The sequence below is a fragment of the Eublepharis macularius genome, chromosome 8, assembly GCF_028583425.1.
Source record: "Eublepharis macularius isolate TG4126 chromosome 8, MPM_Emac_v1.0, whole genome shotgun sequence".
Lineage (NCBI taxonomy): Eukaryota > Metazoa > Chordata > Lepidosauria > Squamata > Eublepharidae > Eublepharis > Eublepharis macularius.
The window spans coordinates 44,591,688-44,610,527 of record NC_072797.1 but is presented as its reverse complement, the minus strand read 5'-3'; the positions used below and the strand labels follow the sequence as shown (position 1 = coordinate 44,610,527).

Genomic DNA, 18,840 nt, shown 5'->3' with positions numbered 1-18,840 from the left:
TCTGTGAGTGTTCCTGCTGCCGACAGTTCAGTAGGACTAGGGATGAGGGAACATGTGCCTAGGACTATACTTCTTTTCAGTTATTATGTATTTCCGCGAGTATCGAGAAAATTCTACGTTGCCTGATCACCTTTTACCTGAAAGGGGTGATGCATGTACTTTAAGCCTCCATACTTGTACTACAGCTCTAATTTTTCCAGCCCATTTCAATTGTTACGTTATACAATGGGCATGGGGAGAACGTGCTATACAATGCACCATAAGCATGGTAAAGCATAACTGAAGAAGGCTGATTATGGAAGGCTTGTTCTGCCGTCTGTGAGGAAACTGGGTTTTGAAACAACACCTCTCAGTCTCTATGCTTGGAGATGTGGCACCTCTGCTATTGACTGGATCGTGGATCACGATGCCTATGCTGTTCCCATTTGGGGTGGTGGAAACTGGAAACAGGAGCGTCGCGTGCTGCTGGTGGCCAGCTGTCTGTGTGCGCGCGTGAGAATGTGACAATGGCGTGTTCGGGTCACACGTGGGATGATCATGTTGATAAGGAGCGAGGCTGAGGCAAGCATTTACGCCTGGGGGGTGGGGGACAGACTGGCGGCGTTTCTGGTCTGAATAAAGAGGGAAAGCGGAATCTTGCGGGCTCGACGGCTGGAGGGGGCGCCCGGGGAAGAGAGCAAGGCGGGCGTGCTGCACAGCGTCTCTCGAAAGCGCTTCAGCCGCCCAGCGTTGCTCTGGCTGGCTGGCTGGCTGGCTTTGGAGTCCAGTCCGCAGTTTCCCTCTCTCCTCAGCAGTCTCTGTCTCCGGCAGTGGCGGCGGGCGGTGCGGCCAATGCAGGGAACAGCCAGTTGTTTAAAATCCTTCTAGAACCGTTTCTAATTCCCCCTTGCGCCGGAGAAGGGAGAGCGGGAGGGGGAGGAGGAGCCGGAGGCTGGTGGGGGGAGGGAGCCGGCGGAGAGGAGGAGAGAGCAGCCCGTCCTGGCCTCGGCCTGTCAATCATGGCGCGGGAGGCGTGCTCGAGAGCTCGGCGGGCCAATGGCGTGTGTGTGTGGCGGCGTCTCCATGGTGACTGGGCTGTTCCTGGGGAGGCTGTGATGGGTTGACAGGTGCGTGACAGTCGGAGCTCTCTGCAGGCATGTACGGCAAAGGCAAGAGCAACAGCAGCGTCCCGTCCGACAGCCAGGCCAGGGAGAAGTGAGTACAGCCCGCCGGACCGCACAGCCTGACTGGGCTGGGCGGAGGGGGGGGGCGCATACGCCCCGCACAAAGTAACTTTCCCGCTTGTGGCAGAGGGGGCCACGCACGCGCTCGGGGAGCGTAGCCCTGGCGCGGGAGGGAGGAACGGAGCGGGGGGGACACCAAAGCCACAAGTCGAGGTGTAGGAAGGAAGGAGGAGGGGTGCATGTGTCTCTGTGTGTGTATGTGTGTCTGTCCGCGCGCGCGCGTGCTTGTGCGTGTGGTAAAAGTGAAGTGCGCGAGACTCTCCTGCACAGGCAGCAGCCGGGGGTGGCCGAGTCCCCTTCGAGGGGGGTGGGGCCGGGGTGCCTGGCGCTCTCTCCGCCTCGGCCGGGGACGGGACGGAGGCTCCCGAGCCCCTCGCGAACCCCGGCAGGGCGGCGGAAGGCTAGAGCCCCGTCGGTGAGGAGAAAGTGGTTGGCGCGGACTGTGGTGTCTCACGCCTCGGGGAGGCTGGAGGGCAGGATTCGCGCTGCTTCGGCGCCAGAGACGCTTGGCCTGGCGGGGGTTTTCTCCCCACACACCCCTTTCCCACCAAGGGTCATGGTGTCGTGAGGAGGGGGGCGGGCGGGAAGGAGATGGTGTTGGAACAACTTTGGTAACAAAAGAGCCTGGGCTGTGCCGAGGCTTCCGCTGGGGGGAGAGGGAGAAACAGAAGCCTCCTCGCGTCGCCTGTGAACTTTGCGGCACTCAACTTTTCTTAAAAAACCAGAACCTGGTCTCTTCCTCCTCCTCCCCACCCCCTTTTTCTTTCCTCTGCCTTTAACACCTTCTTCTGGTATATCCTGGCCTCAGTTGGGGGTAGAAGTTTCCTGTAGTTCACTGGTGTCCTCCCCCCCCCACATTTAAATGCAGTCTGAATACGGATGGGGGCTGTTGAGAGAGGATGTGTTTTGAGAGAAGTGAAATCGTGTTGTCCCTAGGAGGGGGGCAGAGTGAAAGTTTGGGGCTGAGTTAGAAGAGGAATAGCAGATTATCGTTGGTTGGGGGAGGTCAGGGCAATGGAAAATGGGTGTTTCTGTACTTAAGCAACAGAACAATTACTTAAGGAACACTTAAAGAACAATTTTGTTGAATGAAGCGAGATCCTGCCCCATGGAAGAATATATTAGCTCTCTTGCAGTGCTTTGATTCGCCAGTTTTGGAAGTTATTTCAAAAGTGCAAAGAAGTTGTTGTAAAATAAAGCTCATTCCATGTTTACCTAGTACACAAAACAGCAAACCAAGCTAGGCTCTTAATTGAAAGAGCTCTTGTTCTGTCCAGTTTGTTTGCATTCGTATTTTTTTAACTACAGAAATGGACCAAGTGATTAGAAAACAGTATCAACAATTACAAGTACACAAAAATGCAGAATGATTGTTTTTTTTTAAGTTGTTACTTGTTTGAAATCCTGAGGCATTGCTGAACTTGGATTTCTGAAGTTTCTTTCACTTTGAACTAAAATGCAGCTCCTGACATAGTAGAACTCAAGGAAGAAGTGGTTGTGAGGAAGAAAAATGTTTGTGATAGAATGAATGCTCCTGGAAAAGGTGAAATAAATAAATAGTAAATGTTTTCTGTCTCAAGACTTCATCATTGCACTTGCCTCACAAGGTGTGTGAGGCAAGGTGTCTGGGGACATGGACTGCCAACCACAAAGTTTCTTCTACGATGTTGTGCTTAACACTTAGAACTTCACTCAACATGAGAATGAATATGTTAGCCATGTTGATATATTTCCCTTGAGGCAGTTTGCTGTGAACCTTCACCTAAAGGGTTTCCTTGCTGCAGCATTTTGGAGAGCATTACTTCCTGATTCCAAAGACAAAGAAATAGGCCAGAACCTTAAATCAGTTGTCAGTTGTTTGATCATTGTATGCCTAACCTTATGCTAGGGAAGAGTTCAAAGGAGGAGACGGAAAAGCTAATAGTGCGCCTGAAAGAACAGAAATTAGTGAGAAGTTTACAGTTTTTAAACCAGCGAACCATTCAAACAAAGAATTTTAAAGAAACTTTTCACTTTTGTATGTACATAATTGAATCTTACGTATTTTTAACTAAAGTTATGAGCTGGTTTTGGAATTGTGATTGTTTCTGTGTTTAGCTGTTGTCAGTTCATAGATTTAAGTGTGAAGTCTATTGCTGGATAGAATGAGTGGCACTAAATATATAAAATAAGGGCCTCTATTGAATCTTTCTGTAGAAACATGGAGGGTTTGAGTGTTTAAGTTTGTTTTTAGAATGCATGTTTGTGTTCGTTGCTATAGTTTTTCTTTCCCCCAGCTTCTGCTTCTGACTATTAAAAATCTGTAGTAAGTTTTTATGTGAGACAAATAAACAGAAGACAACCCAGCTATACTGATACCAAGTAATAGTTACCCTCTGAAGTGAAGTTAGGGAAACTGCTAGATGGTGCTATTTGATATGAATACATTCACTTTCCCATTTATTACAGCTTGCAACAAGGAATGCATACAATACAACCCTATTGTAGAGTTTCTGTAGCCCAATATAATATTGTTAAATAAAAATAACTTAAAACGTTGGGTGAAATCTGGGCACTCTTGCCTTTGTGTCAGGTAAGGAGCACTATTTAGAAATTAGGGAAAAGGAAAAAATATTGACTTCTTGATTCTGCTATATGTTATGCAGATAACACAATATATGTTGTGCATATAATCTTTTCAGGTGACTTCCCAGCTGATCAAGGCCTCATGTGCCTTTTCTTCAGTGGAATTAAGAGTTATGTACGTTTGTTTTCTTATGGTACTTTTCGGCCACAGTACAGTTCCTACCCTGGGGATATGGTTCTATTGAGAGCAGTTGTCGTCATATCAAAATGAGTAGAGTTAGAGAGAGTGCAGGGAAACATCCTTCTGAGCTTTTCTGATGAACCAAACTTCTGCAAGCATAAATGGAATTGAAAAATTGTTTACATCTGAAATAATGTTTTGAAATAAAAATATAATGCTTGTTTTGACAGGAAAAATGTGTGCACAAGGAATAAACTACTTGTAGTGATAAATATGTGTAATATAGCATCTTCTGAGGCTCATATGGGATAGAGTCATGTATGCTTTGTCCATTTTCTTTAATGGGGAATATAAGTTTGCTCACTTGGCTCCAGGTTTACAGAGACTGTTTTTTAATGATCTTTGTAGAATGCAGTGTGTTTACTTAATCAGATCAAGAAGAAAATGAATTTATGATTGAAAGTATCCTCTGAAGTGTTTTAATATAACAATTATGCTAATATAAAGTTGCACCTTTCATTCTGTGACCTAAATTGGACTGAATTTTGATACAAGAAGTCTGTAGATGAAGCTTGTGTATATATGCAGAGAAGCTAACATTCTTTGTTGTGGTTTGAAAGTGGAAACAATAATGGAGTTAACTTTCTTTTTGCTATGCTGCCATAGTCTGTTTTGGAAAATAAGTATATTAAACTCTCTTAAGTTTGTGTCATTGTGTTTTAAATTATAAATGTATAATTTTTGAGCTCTTACAACTTGTTTTTCAGAACAGATAAACTTTTGTATCCTTCTGATGCAAGTTACTGCTAGTAGCAGGGGGAAACATACTTGCAAAGAGTTTGTGGGCACTTAGTTCCAAGGATACAGTATCTGCTTGTCCACTGAGAGAATCTCTATTGTGAGAAGAAGCAAGTGTGTGGATATGCTAAAGATTGCACTTAATGAGCAGAGCTGCTGTTGTAAAGTCATGGTTCTGAATTCAGTTTTAGTTTTCCTACTGCTTTAGTAATTACTTCTATAACTCTTGTGTCCTGTCTAGCTTTAAAGTGAATTTAATTTTAATGAACCCTGTAATCAACATTTGTTACAATTGTTGATGAATACTTATGAATCAGCTTCAGGGATTTTTTGTATATTTGAAGAAATTGCTGTTGGATTTCTTTGGCAGCACATATATATATATATTAATAATAAAGTGGCATCACGTTGCAACTGACTTATGGTGATCTCTCACGGGTTTTCAAAGCAAGAGAAAAGGAGAGGTGGTTTGCCATTGCTTTCCTCTTCGTAGCAACCCTGGTCTTCCTTGGTTGTCCCCCATACAGGTACTAACTATGGCTGATCCTGCTTAGTTTCCAAGCTCTAATAGGCTCAGACTGTTCAGGCAGCTGGGTAAATAATTACTAGTCAAATAAACAATTTATAGATGATAAAATGCTAAAACAAATCTTCATAATAATTCTCTCTAAGAGAGTGGTGTCCAATAATCACTATTCTTGAGCGTGTAAATCATTTTCTGTTACCTAGAGGCATTATTATGGTCATTTAGACATAGGTTGTTTACCCTGATTTGAGAAACATATGGTGCTTCTGTGCACCTCTCATCTTTTCCCTGTCTTTCCTGTAGTCTTTCCCAAACCTGCTTTGCTGTGACCTTTTGGGAAAAATTGTAGTAAAGCTGGGATGGCATCCTGACAGATGGGAAAGTCTGGATCTTCCCAGTGTCACTCACATCACTATCATTTCCCCTGCCCCAGTTCCCCACAGCAGCCTCCCCACCTCTACCAGATGGCTTTTTAAATAAACACCAGCAATCGAATGATGTTACAGCATTATGATGTTTACTATGTTCTCTGAATTCTTAGTTTCTTTTTTAAAAAGAGTATGTCTATAGCCCCTTTCATTGTAGAGATATTCCTTTTCCTTACATCTCTGCAATGAAATGATCTAAAGACTTTTTAAAAATAAAAAGCTTCAGAGAACCTGATAGATTGTTAGAATGTTGTAATGCTATAACAGTATTCAGTTGCTGATTAAAAAAAAAACCCTGAAAAGACCCCTGACAAGGTGTCAGTCTGGCTGCTGCTTGGGGGCCATGGCAGAGAAAATGAGAGGGGACCCACCCTGTGGAGCCCCATTTCCACTTTTTAAAATGAATTTATAGTCTGCCTTTCTTACTGAGATCCAGGGCAGATTACATAATGCAGGTGAAAATACACCATAATCAACAGCTAGGAAATTCACTGAGCCAAGTACAATAATGAACAACAGTTAGGACATTCAATGGCAAGAAATACAATATGGTATGGTAGGTAGTAGTGGTAGTTTATTTTCCACGGTCAGAGACCAGCAATAATATGGTATGGTCACAGAAATTTGTAAAAAACAAGCATAAAGCCAAGCACAGAGATGAAATCTTCCTGAAACAAAGCGAACTAATTTACATGGTACGTTTAGCAGTATAGAAGGCTCCCTAGTAGGTGTATGTATATATCAGCAGACTGTATCCAAAACAGTAGCAAGCATATAGTCCCTATCCCCACTAATGCATCCCTCCAAGCTACTCCTTACGACCCAGTCCAATATCTGGATAGAAAGACCTCTTGAATGATGTAGTTTTGCATAGTTTGTGGAAAATCAGAAGAGTAGGAGCTTTCTTGACCACCTCAGGCAGGTCATTCCATAACGTGGGGGCTACCACAGAGAAAGCACATGTATGGGCAGTTGTTGATTTTGCCCAATTGCAGGCCAGTATCTGCAGAAGAGCCGGTCCAAATGAGCAAAGCTGCCATGGCAGAGCATAGGGGGAGAGGCCGTCACACAGATATGAGGGGCCAAGGCCATGAACAGCTTTGAATGTGATAGTCATGAGAGCAATAGTTGACCAACTCCAGTTCTACCAACAGCCGCTCTGGCCACTTGGGTCCAAGGCACAGTAACATTGATGCTAGACTACTGTAATTTTCTCTGCATAGACCTCCCTCCTCTCCTCCAAGTTGACTTGGAGACTCCACACTGCAGCTCATTTATTCTCATGAGCTATAGACGGAGCATGCATGTCCCTTTCTGCAGTCACTCCATTGGCTTCCCATCAGTTACTGGGCTCAATTCAGGATCATGACTATCCTATTCAAAGCCCTTCATGGCAACTGTACTAGCACCAGGGAAACAATGCAAGTCAGTTCCTGTGTGATAGACTCCTATGTGAGATCAGATCATAAGCAGGATCCCATAATGTTTCTGATAATAAACTGCTATAGTACACAGATAAGCCATTTTTTTGGAAGTTCCTGTTGTCTTCTTCTAGTATGGTAAGAGAGACAAACTTGCCTGAATCCTTAAAAACTTAGCTTCAGAGAAAGAGGAGAATTTTAACAGTGATAAAAATATTATTATATTTCTTGCTGTTGCCACTAAACATTTTGGTGTCAGCACAAAATTATGTAGTCCTTGACCAGAGAGTCAAATCTGGACAGAAGCTGTGAGTGGAGGGTCTTTTTAAGTTTGAATCTCTTTTAGATTGTATAGTTTGGCTCTGAATATTTTCCTCAACAAACACAAGAACACGACATTTTATATAAGTGAGAAAAGGGTTCAAAGTAAGTAATATAGAAGTAAAGTCAGGTTCACTGCTCATTTAAATCAGCATCTCAGGAAGAAGTTTCCAGTCTGTTAGCTAGAAAATCACTTTAATAAGATCAAGGATTCATTATTATTGTTGTTGTTGTTGTTGTTGTTTTATTGTATTACGCTTCTAGACAGCCCTCCCCATCAGACAGGCTCATTCATATACTATGGTCACTATGCACAGAAGTGCCCTCTGTGCAGATGTACTCCAATTGCCACCACCAGCGTAGGCTAATACTGACAAATCCCCAGTTGGATACTGCATAGCCTGGAAATTATCTGAAGCAGTTATAAAACCTCTCTACCATGAATAAGACAATGGTGCTGTGGTATGTATCATGTGATCACAAGCTGTGCAGCTTGGATAAACAGACTCAGCTTCCTGAACCACTACAGGTAGGGGTGGAAGGAAAGCTATTATGCTGTTATATATTAGTTGAATTAAGTTGCTTTTTTTTTTGGAGGTGGTGGATTGAGGAACCAAAGGAAAAGTGAATGCACATACTTTGCTAACTCTTAGTCTTAGAAGACTTGCTTTTGTGTATTTATCCCTTAGCTCACTTTCTAGGACATAATTCAGAATATTTTGAATGCACCCATCAGAGCCAACGTAGTGATGACTTCTGATACTTTAAAGGCTAATGGCTAGCAAAAAGCAATATTAACATCAAAAGTGAGAAGAAGAGTGACAGGTTAATTCTGTTTTAAAGGATCCAGTGGACATTTGTTCCAAGTAACTTTTCTGTTCCACATGGGTCAACATGTACTAGACAACTTGTTATACAGTTCCACTAGGGTTTGATTATGGCTGTTTTCCCACGTGCCATGGGAGACTGCGCAAACTCACAGCATGAAGCGTCTTCCTAGCACGATCCCCTTTAATGGCCCAATGACATCAGAAAAAGAGCCATTAAACGGGATCGTGCCGGGAAATCGTGCTTGTGACCAGTACCACATGACTAAATTCTTAGCAGAGAAGCTTCATTTCTGTTATTTAATCATAGTTACAGCAGTTGGTATAGCAACAGTACTGGAAGTTTTAACATAACCAAATACTTGTACCTGGATGGTCAACTCCACTGTTGCTGGCTTGTCTTTTTTTTTTTTTTGGTAAGCTTAAGATAAAAGCTTAAATTACTATTTCTTTGTTTATAAAAACCATATTATGGTTTGTTTTCCTTCCTGTACAGAAGCACTAATGCAACTTGCACATATGTATACTATGTACTATCCCACTTTGTCCATCTTTCTCAGATATTGGTTATATAATATCATAGGATAGGTTATATATGGATGAGCAGTGCTGCCAAATTCTGTGGGGTTCCAATCAACACACAGAATCTTGCATTCGGAAGCTACCCAATTACTCCTCTTCCTGGGGTTGGATTCAGAATGTTCTGAGTATGATATCGTAGAAAATGGGATGACCTCTACATAAGGGGAGTGCTGTGTATATAGCTGAGTCACTTTGGCATACAAGAGTGCCTGGATTAGGATAGCTGTGTACGCAGGCATAGTCTTGAGAACTAGAGTGATTTATTATTATTATTATTATTATTTGAATTCTAATGTATTGAAAGAAGGGAGCCAAAGGAATATCTTCCTGGCTTTGAAATATTACTGTATGCTAATATTTTCCTTAATACTGTTAACACTAAGGAAAACAATTGTATATATGTTTACAATTTGACTGTAAAGAGAATCCTAATTATGATATCAAATAACCTGCAATGCTTAGGTAAAATGAACAGCATTTTTGGCTGTAAGAGATAAGCAAGTCAAAGTTTAATGAAGTTCTGTTTTTATTTTCTCATTGACAAATTTTGGTTCTTGTACTGATGGCTTATACATCTTGACCTTTTGTAAAGATGTCACACAACACATGGCCAGTAACTTATCTCCTTAAGTTTTAATATTGAATTGTTCTCACAAATGATTTTGTTTCCATTTCCCATGATGGCACTGTAATTTGAGTATGAAGCTTGTAGTAGTTAGAACCTACATTCAGTTTGGCTTTCTTCAACATTTTATCTCCTATCAAGAATTTTCACTTTGTACAAAAATGGATCAAAAGTACTTCAAGGTGTTGTGTGAAAGTCTGTCTGAAGGAACTGGATTTCGTATTTCCTAACACCACAATAAGAAGTTGATATTTCAAGTCACTTAGAAGTCAAAACCCCGTTGAAGTAATAGCATCTATAGTGCTATACTATATCCAGAAGAAATGACAAAATCCAGTTTGTTAACAGATAAAAATGTCATTAGCTGTTCCTCTGATTGATAATTGGAAAAATCTGGATATGTTTTTGTTTTCTTAAAATACGTGTCTTTTATTCCTCTGGATGGGAGCAGTTTTGCTTACTGTAAATGTCACTAATACTTGTTTTCTGTGCAAAGTGAAAGGAAAACAGGTTTTTCTCTAGTTTTTGTCTCTCCTCTTTGAAGCCACCCCCCATTTTCACAGCTGTGCTACCCATAAAACCAATTCTGCATAAAAATCCTTTAAACGGTGAATTGGCTCACTATAATGAAATTACTGTGTCTTGCAGCATGAACTACAGGTTGTAGATTTGTTCCTGCTGGTGTTATCAGATTTAAGCTGAGATCCATGAGTCACTTAAACCAGTTCAAGTGCAAACACACCAGCTTAAGTTGTTTGCTCTGCTCTTTTTTTGTCTGTCTTCTTTCCTTCATAGCATTTGTGGTATTTTCTATCCTAGTGATGGCAGCCCTCCTCTTCTCTGAAACTTACCACTTTAATCTTTTCTTCTCTAATGTTCACATTTATCATGCCAGCAGGGAGGCAGACCATTACACTTTCTGCGTTGTTTCCTGTTCAGCTCAGGCCAGAAAAGTTCACTTACTAACTTACTAAAAGCTTACTAATCTCAACCAACCAGTTTGGTTTTAATTCACATAGAAAAATATAACCATGTCTGGGGAAAGGATGCTGAAAGCCACTCCTACTGGGTGTCTCCTCATGGTTTTAAGAGGTGTAGAGCTGCTGCACATTTAAAAAGAGTCCTGTACTGGAGTCTTGAGCACAAAGGCTTTTGGCCTGTTGCCTCCAGGGTGAGGGCCTGGCCATTGAACCCAACAAGTGGAAGAAGGTCTGCCACTACTGGAGAGGGAGAGTGACACTAGTTAATTACCTGAAAACTAGGAGCAGTGCTGTTAGACAGCAGCTGGCTGAAAGTTCCCTGGCAGTGCCTAGGGGTTAGAGGACCCAGGTACCTCAGGGTCTGTCATGGGTTTGCTCTTCATGGGATCCACAACCATGGTGTCTTTATACTCAGATGAGGAATTGTTGGGCCAATTCAGATGGGTTGGCTGTCATCAATATGCTGACAGTTTCCAGCTGTCACTATAAGTGGGGGAGTTCTCCCAGGCCCCATCCCAGTGGAACAACCACCATATAATATTTCTCTTTACTGGTAGCTTTATTGAAGTAACCTGCCCCTTCTTGGAGCAGCAGCATTGTAGTGTCTGTCCTTGTCCTGTAGGGACTCTTCTTGACCATTGGCGGTTGTATGTACCTCCAGCTTGGTTTTCTTAGGAAGAACCTTTATTCCAAAACAGTAACTTCTGAATCACCCCTTCATCATGGTGGAGGGGTGGTGTGTCGATTTCCCCAATTCTCTTCCATAATTCTTTCATTGGTTGGCTCTGTGATAGTCTTTTTGCATGTTGTTTCCTTTTATGTGGACTGTTTCTGTACCTTTTCTGAAATGGTGCATACTTTGTTTAGCACGTTTTGTTTGCCTGTTTTACTTGAATTGGTTTTCTGTTTATATAATCCATGAGCAATAGTAGTCTTGTAAATTTAAAACATAGGGTTCCAGGTTTTGAAGGGCCCTGGGCAGAGAATGCTAGGCTATTTCTTCCACTACTTAGCTATTTCTTTTCCCAACTGCCTCTGCATCCTTCTACTCACAAGCTTTCCCACCACCTACTCTCAGAGCTGCCCACACTGCCTTCATGCCCTTTCCCCAATGGTGGTGGGTGCAGCTAGGAAGGCCACTTCAGTGGCCATCAGGAATGTTGGTACTTTGTGCGCCATCCACGTGCATTAGGCAGTAAATGCAGCTGGGAGCAGAGGTGACCAAGCACTCACAGGCAGTGGAAGGATGCGTGGGCAGGCATCAGAGGAGATGCGTGAGTAGGGAGTCAGCAGCAGTGGCCCCTACCAGAAGCCACAGGACCTGGCAGCAGCCCCTCCTCATCATGTGCTGATGCTGGCTCTATGTCTGATAAAATAAGAATTAACAATCTAGGGTTCATCTAGTGCTCCATTTTAACAAATTAGTCAATTGTTTGGGGAATCATACACAATTAAGAAATTTCTCTCTGTTACCAGAATGGTCTTAAAAATTAGGAGGGAATGATGTTTGTCTTTCTGGGCATGTGTGTTTTAAAGAAGAGGGAGGGAATAGTTTCTGTACTTTCAAATGCGTGGGGAACACTAGATACCTTGTAGCATGAAAACAGATGGGATCTTTTTTACTCTATGCTGTGGGCAGTGGAACACATAAAATGTGTATGATTTGTTAATGTGCAGGCTTGCTGTTGCACATACTTGTATACCTGAATGGAAAAAATAGTTCATATGAACAAAAGGAATTAAAAGCTGTAGCAATGATAAAATACACATGCACAGCAGTCTTTACAAGCTGCAAAGATCTGAGCCATAACAATAGTGTAAGGCAGATACGCTACCAGGGGTTACATGCTGTAATCTGGACCAAAGTAAACTGGAATCAGTAAGTCTGATGGCTGTGGGTTAAGAATACCTGGAAGCTTTCTCTTCAACAGTTATTCAGGTTCCTTTCAAGTTAAAAAGTAGTTTTCACCTACTTTGTCATTTGTTTCGTTCTTGCTTCCTGACTGCTAGTCTCTAGACTAGTACTAGACTTTGGTTCTGTTTAGTGCAAATGTGTGCTTTAAACTGGTTGTCCATTTTAAAATTAACTCCCCTCCCTCATATCTAGATTTGTCTGATGTGTATGACTAATTCTTTGATAAAACATTTTGAAAGGGATTAGAATCATTTCTAAGGTAGCATCCCATTAGATGATCTTCCTTATAGATTTAGGCTTTATTGCAGTGTCCTTCTTTTGAAGCATGTAGAGAACTGTCACTTGCACCCCAATTCTGAACACATTACATGGAATTAATTCTCCTTAGAGAATTCATTTTTCATGTGAGTAGTCATGTTAGTTTGCAGTATTAGAACAAAATATGAGTCCAGTAGCTATTTAAAGACCAACAAAATTTTCCAGGTATAAGCTTTTGTGAGTTAAAGCTCACTGTCAAATATTTTTCATGTAATAGTCACTATGCATGCTGAGGCATGAATGTAGAACAAATACACCCTTAAAGTAGCATTAAAAGAAGGGAAATATGGAGACTTCCTTGTTCATTGGTTGGTCCTAGTGTGAACATGCAATCTTTTGCAGCTGATACTTTCCAAAGTCTTGTTTTGAGGAAACCATGTACGTTCCTTTCTCCATAATGTGGTGTTGAATCTAATGGGTTGAGATCAGTGTGATGAGGATGAGGGCAGACAGAATGGTAGGGCTAAGTGCTCACTCCTGTGTTTTTATTAGGGTGTAGATATGGGGGGGATGTCATTGTCTTTGTGTTTTAATGGCCCATGGAAGGGTCAGTAGGAAAATTAAAAGCTTGTGGGAGATAACTACATAACTTAGAAATGCCAGTGTTTGGTGTAATGTGGCAGTTAGCCACTTATTGTATCACAATACAGTGTATCACAATACTTTCAGGAGTTGTGTTGGCATATGGTATTCTGGCCAGTAGATGGGGAGGGAGAAAGTTACAAATGAACTTAAGTTTCCTGTTGCTCATTGCATCTTAATAGAAAGTTCTCTCATGATTTAAAAGATACTACTGTACGTAAAGTTCAAAAGAGTTTACTTTATTGACTAGGTTTTCTGCTGCCTCAGAATATTCAATACAAATGTGTTGCAACACTAATGATTCAGAAGCCACTTTTCACTTATGCAGGAGGAATCTGTTTAGAAACATTTGTTTAGGTTTTATGATGGGGATATGTACTTTGAGCACCTATGGAGGGTTGTGTGTATGTTGAAGCTGGAGTGCTTGCCATTCTGATTCCAGGCTCTGGCACAAAGTTTCTTTCCTATTTTCTGACTCTGAAAAACTGATCTAAATGAGAAATTAATTTAAGTGAAATAAAACAAATTAATTGTAGTAAAAGTTCTGAATATACAATACTCAGGGGTTTGCATTTACTTTTAATGTATTCGCTGTACTTGGAGGGGTGGTATTTTTGGCTCTTAGTAAAGTCCCCATTAGTTTTCTAGCAGTGAATCAATGTATTAATAAACCACATCTATCATATTACACAGAACACACACGTATCCTGTTTGACCTTCTGAATCCCTGTTTTTTTATGTTAATAGCTACAAGTATCCCAAAAGTAGGCAAATGAGATTGAAGTGTAACATCATTTCACTAGAATAAAGAACAGATTATTATCAGTATGTACTAGATGTTTTCAATTTCTTTGAGCCTGTGGGCACCTTTAGAATTTTGAGAGGGGGTAATGAGTGCCACTTCAAAATAGCTGCCATGGGTGGCAGAGCAAAATGGAATTCCTCCTTCCTCACACCTTTTGGGAAGAAGGAAAGCCTGAAAAGGAACTAAACACAGACTAAGGAACACTCAGGTGCTTATCACTCTTCCTGATTCTCCCGTGGAAAGCTATTTCAGTTGAAAGAGGACAGCCAATTACAAGGCCTTACAATGGCCCTACTCACTTTCTGAAAAGTTCATCAGGCACACAGGGAAGTATTAGTGAGCACCATGGGCACCATGTTAGGCAACCCTGATACATACAATTAAGGTGCATTTTTTTCTTGATACAGAAACTTAAAAATTAGTACTTTTCATAAATAATTTTAAAGCCCTGCTAGATCAAACGGAGGGTTTATCTAGTCCAGCATCCTCCCCTGCCTCCTCTGGCACATCTACTTCTTTCCAGGAAATATAAAACAAGAGTATGCTTGGCTTAGTAACTGTGAGCCCATGCAGGAGAGCAGGTGTGGTGTAGTTGTTAGAGTAGCGGAGTAGGATCCTAGGAGATCTGGGTTTGAATCTTCATTTCTGCCATGGAAACTTGCAGGATGACCTTGGGCCTGTCACAAACTCTTGATATGGCCTGCCTCACAGGGTGGTAATTATGGGGAAATGGTGAATGAGAGAACAACGTCTTAAGCTTCTTTGAATTCCCAACTGAGGAGAAAAGCATGATATAAATAAATGATATATGAATGTAGGCCTGTGTTTCTTAATTGCCCCAGCACTGCTCCCCTCTCAAGCTGTGTGTCAAACTTCTTGAAACTGACAGTAACAGCTTGTATTATATTAGGGTATCATCCAAAGCAGATTTTTTAAAATAATTTCACTGGACTAATATAGGCCTCTTTATATAAATAAAAATGTTGGTTTGTTCACAAATTTTCTTTCAAGAAATCTGATAGAAATAACAGTAAACAATGCCGGATCTTTCAACAGTAATTGAATACGAAACTAGTGCTGTTGGAGTGTGAACCTGATAGGGGTAGGAGCATATCCAGCAGTAAACTACTGGTAAATTGTCAATGTAAGTACATCTTTTGGGTAGATGTGAAAGGCTCTCAATTTCATTACATACTCAGAAAAACCTTTTTTCAGTTGTCTGCTTTTGTTGTTGCTTATTTAAACAATATTGCATATTGTATAGGCTTTGAAATAAAAGGTGTGAAATGAGGATTTTGAGCAAGTGACTTAACTTTCCTGCATCTTCTATTACTGTATATTTGCTGAATTGCGATTCAGCGACATGTATTGATTTAATTCTCCAGTGACTCCCACCAAAATAGCAATGGTATATGAGAAAAATTGACATCCCCCCAAATTTATTTTCCTTTATGTTAGAACAATGCTAATAAAATATTAAGCAATATAAATATAATGGTTGTAAATCTCATGGAAAACATTCTGTTTGGCATCTTTGGCTTAATTTTATAATATGAGATATGAAAAGAAATCATGCGGCTTTGTGTACAGCCTTCTCAAATCACATTGTAGACTTTGGGGGATAGAACTGCTAGTAACATGTTTGCTGATAATGTTGTATCCTGTCTACATGTAATAGGCATATGGTGTATACTTTTTCTTAAAATCTATTGCATTATATGCGTGTTGTAACTCAGGGTATGGAACTACCCAATCCCGCCCCCAAAGTTCATTGCTACAGGAGTTATCCTTCCTCCTTTATTAACATGCCTTGTGTGTATTTCAGTTTGTGGGAATATATGGACAATTTCCACTTACTTCTGGACAGCCTCCAAAAATATTTATAGGAAGATACTTGCTATCTTAGAGCTGAACTAGACAAGATGAATTACACGAGGCTATGCAAGTGTCTAGAATCATGTCTGTTCCTATCGGCCCGTGTCTGTTTTACCCTGGGTGTACATGTGTCCTGTAGCCCTAGTCTGTGCATGTGTTGGGTAACAGGTGTAGTCGTGGTTGCAAGTGTCCACGGTCATTATCAGCAAGTCGCCATTGCAGAGAGTCAGTTTTGAGCAGCTTCTGCTTCCCTCTCCCCTCTTTTTGCCCTTAGATCTGGCTTACACCTAAAGTATTTTGCTTTTAGTCTGGCATGTTTTAAATTCTCCCATTTTCTAGTTGGTGCCACTGCCTCCCTACTCCTTCCTGCACCATCCTCTCCCATTTATTTCCTCCTCTTCCTCTCCATGCAGCATCTTCAGTTGGGATAAGGAGGAGATTGGAAGAAAGATTGTGGCAACACAATTAAACATCTGAGCAAGAGTTCAGAAACATGCCTGATACATGAACCTGAAAAGGATGGAGTGGGGGGGGGGGTACTTATTTTTCAATTTGGTTCAGCAATACAGAGCAAATTGGGTAAAAATTGGCCATTGTTTCCAATAGGAAATGCAATTTAGGGCTTTCCGGGGGTCTGGGGGGCATTTTAGTACTGAAATTTACCAAATTTTCTGGGGACCTACTCCTAGCTGTTGTCTAAAGACCCCTTTCATGAGGGTTGGCCTTCAGGGGGGCCATTTTATGGGCTCCCAAAGAAGGTTCGTTCAGTAATCTCCATTATTCCCTATAGGGAAAACTAGGGGAGCTATCTAGGGGGATGGCATTTTGCAAGCAAAATCCACAGAATTTGCATGAGACCTACTCCTAACTGCCCTCTAAAGACCCCTCCCCCAAGTTTCAGGGAGATTGGACCCTGGGGAAGGCATGGATTTCTGCAGTTGCTGTCAGTTTTTCTCCACAACAGGAAAAAATGGGGTGGCTGAGGGCACCTTCTTTGGCAGGCATTAAATGGCTCCCCAAGGTCCAATCTCCCTGAAACTTGGGGAGTCTTTAGAGGACAGTTAGCAGTAGGTCCCAAGAAAATTTTGTAGATTTATTTTGCAAAATGCCCCCCCCCAGCCCCCATAGTTAATAATGGAGATCAGGCTTGGGACAAACAGGCAGGAAAGTGTCAATTCTAACTGACAGCAAGAAATGCTGCCACAGCTCCTGAAGTGGGGATTGCCCACTCCTCTTTGTATAGATGACCCCCTTCCTTGTGGACCAAGCTACCAGATCTCAGCAGAGGTGTGGAACCCCCACTTTTAGCACCTCCCTCCCAGGAAACCAGGCGGGTTTTTCCCCCTGATACGTCCAATTGAGTAAGCAAGTCTCCCTCTCAGAAAAGCTGCAGAGAGGTTTGAGCATGCATGAAGAGAAGGTGCATCATGGGATACCATCTCTCATCTGATGGCAGGAATGGGGAAGAAACACGTGTGAGTCCAAGCATGAGACTGAGTGCAGATCGAGTGCAGTGTGGCCACAGTGTGCGAGTGAACAGGAAAGCAACGGGAAACCGTGTAATTCATCTCATGTAATTTGGCTCTTAGACAAATGCTTTCATATTGCTGTTGATAGAGCTCTGTATATTGGAACAGTTCTTTTTGAGTTCCTTTCGAAGCCTGTTGGTGTCATAGAGAAGAAGGTTGGTGAATGGTTGCAGGAAAATCACATGCATACATTGGAGCAGCTGATACTACATTAATGAGAAGAAAATGGCAAATCTACTCCACTTTTACATTGTTAGCAATATGACAGAGCAGCTGTCAGTCGAAAAAGTGGTGTGTGTCTGCTAAAAAGGTTGACAGCAAGGCTGCTACTTTAAGGTTCTGAAGCCCAGATTTCAGTCATTGCCCAGTGCAATTTGTGGCTATGGCTGGGCTGTATCTTGTCATATCTGCTCAGATGTTTGGGGATAATGCAGGTACTGGGGAAGGATCAGGATTGATGGAAATGTTTTGAAAAGGAGCTTGTTGTCTTTTTGGTAGAAGATGGAAGTTTATTCTTGACTTTCATGGCATTCCTGGTATCTTGAAATTCTAAATTTTTAATATTCTGAATCTGAAGGTTCATACTTCTGAATCTGGATTCAGAATACAATTTTGGGCTGAAGAACACACCTACTAGAAATAGAATTGTTCTGTGGTGGTACACTTAAAACAAGGTTTATTCTTAACTCAAAATCTAGTGTCTTGGAATGTTGCTGTTTGTCGCCTCAATTATAACTCTTAGAATTGCATTTTTAAAAAAGCTAATACTTATTTTTTTAGACTAGCTTTCTTTCTAGACCTTCAAATACATGAAATTAAGTGACAGTAAGGTTAGAAAAAAGAACTGCATAATTAGGAAGCAGAACGACATCTCAAATGGATTGCTAAAACTGATTAAAACACAGAGTAAATAGCAGGATGTGCCTACTTCCAGTTGTATTGGTAGTGATAGTACATCTTATTTTTCAAACTTTGCAAAATATTCCCTAAAGAGGCTCATAATCTGTAATTAATTATTTAAAAGTTTTTAAAAATACATTTTGAGCTTTCAGGCTTTAGCCTTTAGTTTTACATGGGAACTACTGTGTAACTCAGAAAGCTTTTCTTTTTATGGAAGTGAGAAAGTAAGTCCAATTTGGGCTTAATCTTGCAGCAGTGTTGTTAGGTGCCGCACTAATAATCTTCTGCTTCTCTTGGACTTGGAAATCCTTTGATAAACATTTGGTCCAGAGGTTATGCAGTACTTGCTGCTTTGACTACTAGAAGCCGCAGTCTCATGGCAATCTTTCTTACCTGTTGCCGTTATAGTTGTTCTCACCAGTCACATATACTGTACCAG

At 41.4% G+C, this 18,840-nt stretch overlaps 1 protein-coding gene across 4 annotated transcripts in view; it reads left to right on the top strand.

Annotated features, from left to right (window-relative positions):
- Nucleotides 1-1,090: 1,090 nt before the first annotated feature.
- SSBP2 (single stranded DNA binding protein 2) overlaps nt 1,091-18,840 on the top strand; it is a 165,309-nt gene continuing 147,559 nt past the window's right edge. For all 4 annotated transcript variants that reach the window (XM_054986656.1, XM_054986655.1, XM_054986654.1 and 1 more), the window contains exon 1: nt 1,091-1,194. In XM_054986656.1, the coding sequence (XP_054842631.1) occupies nt 1,136-1,194 (59 nt within the window). In that variant the 5' untranslated portion in view covers nt 1,091-1,135. The remainder of the gene's footprint in view (nt 1,195-18,840) is intronic.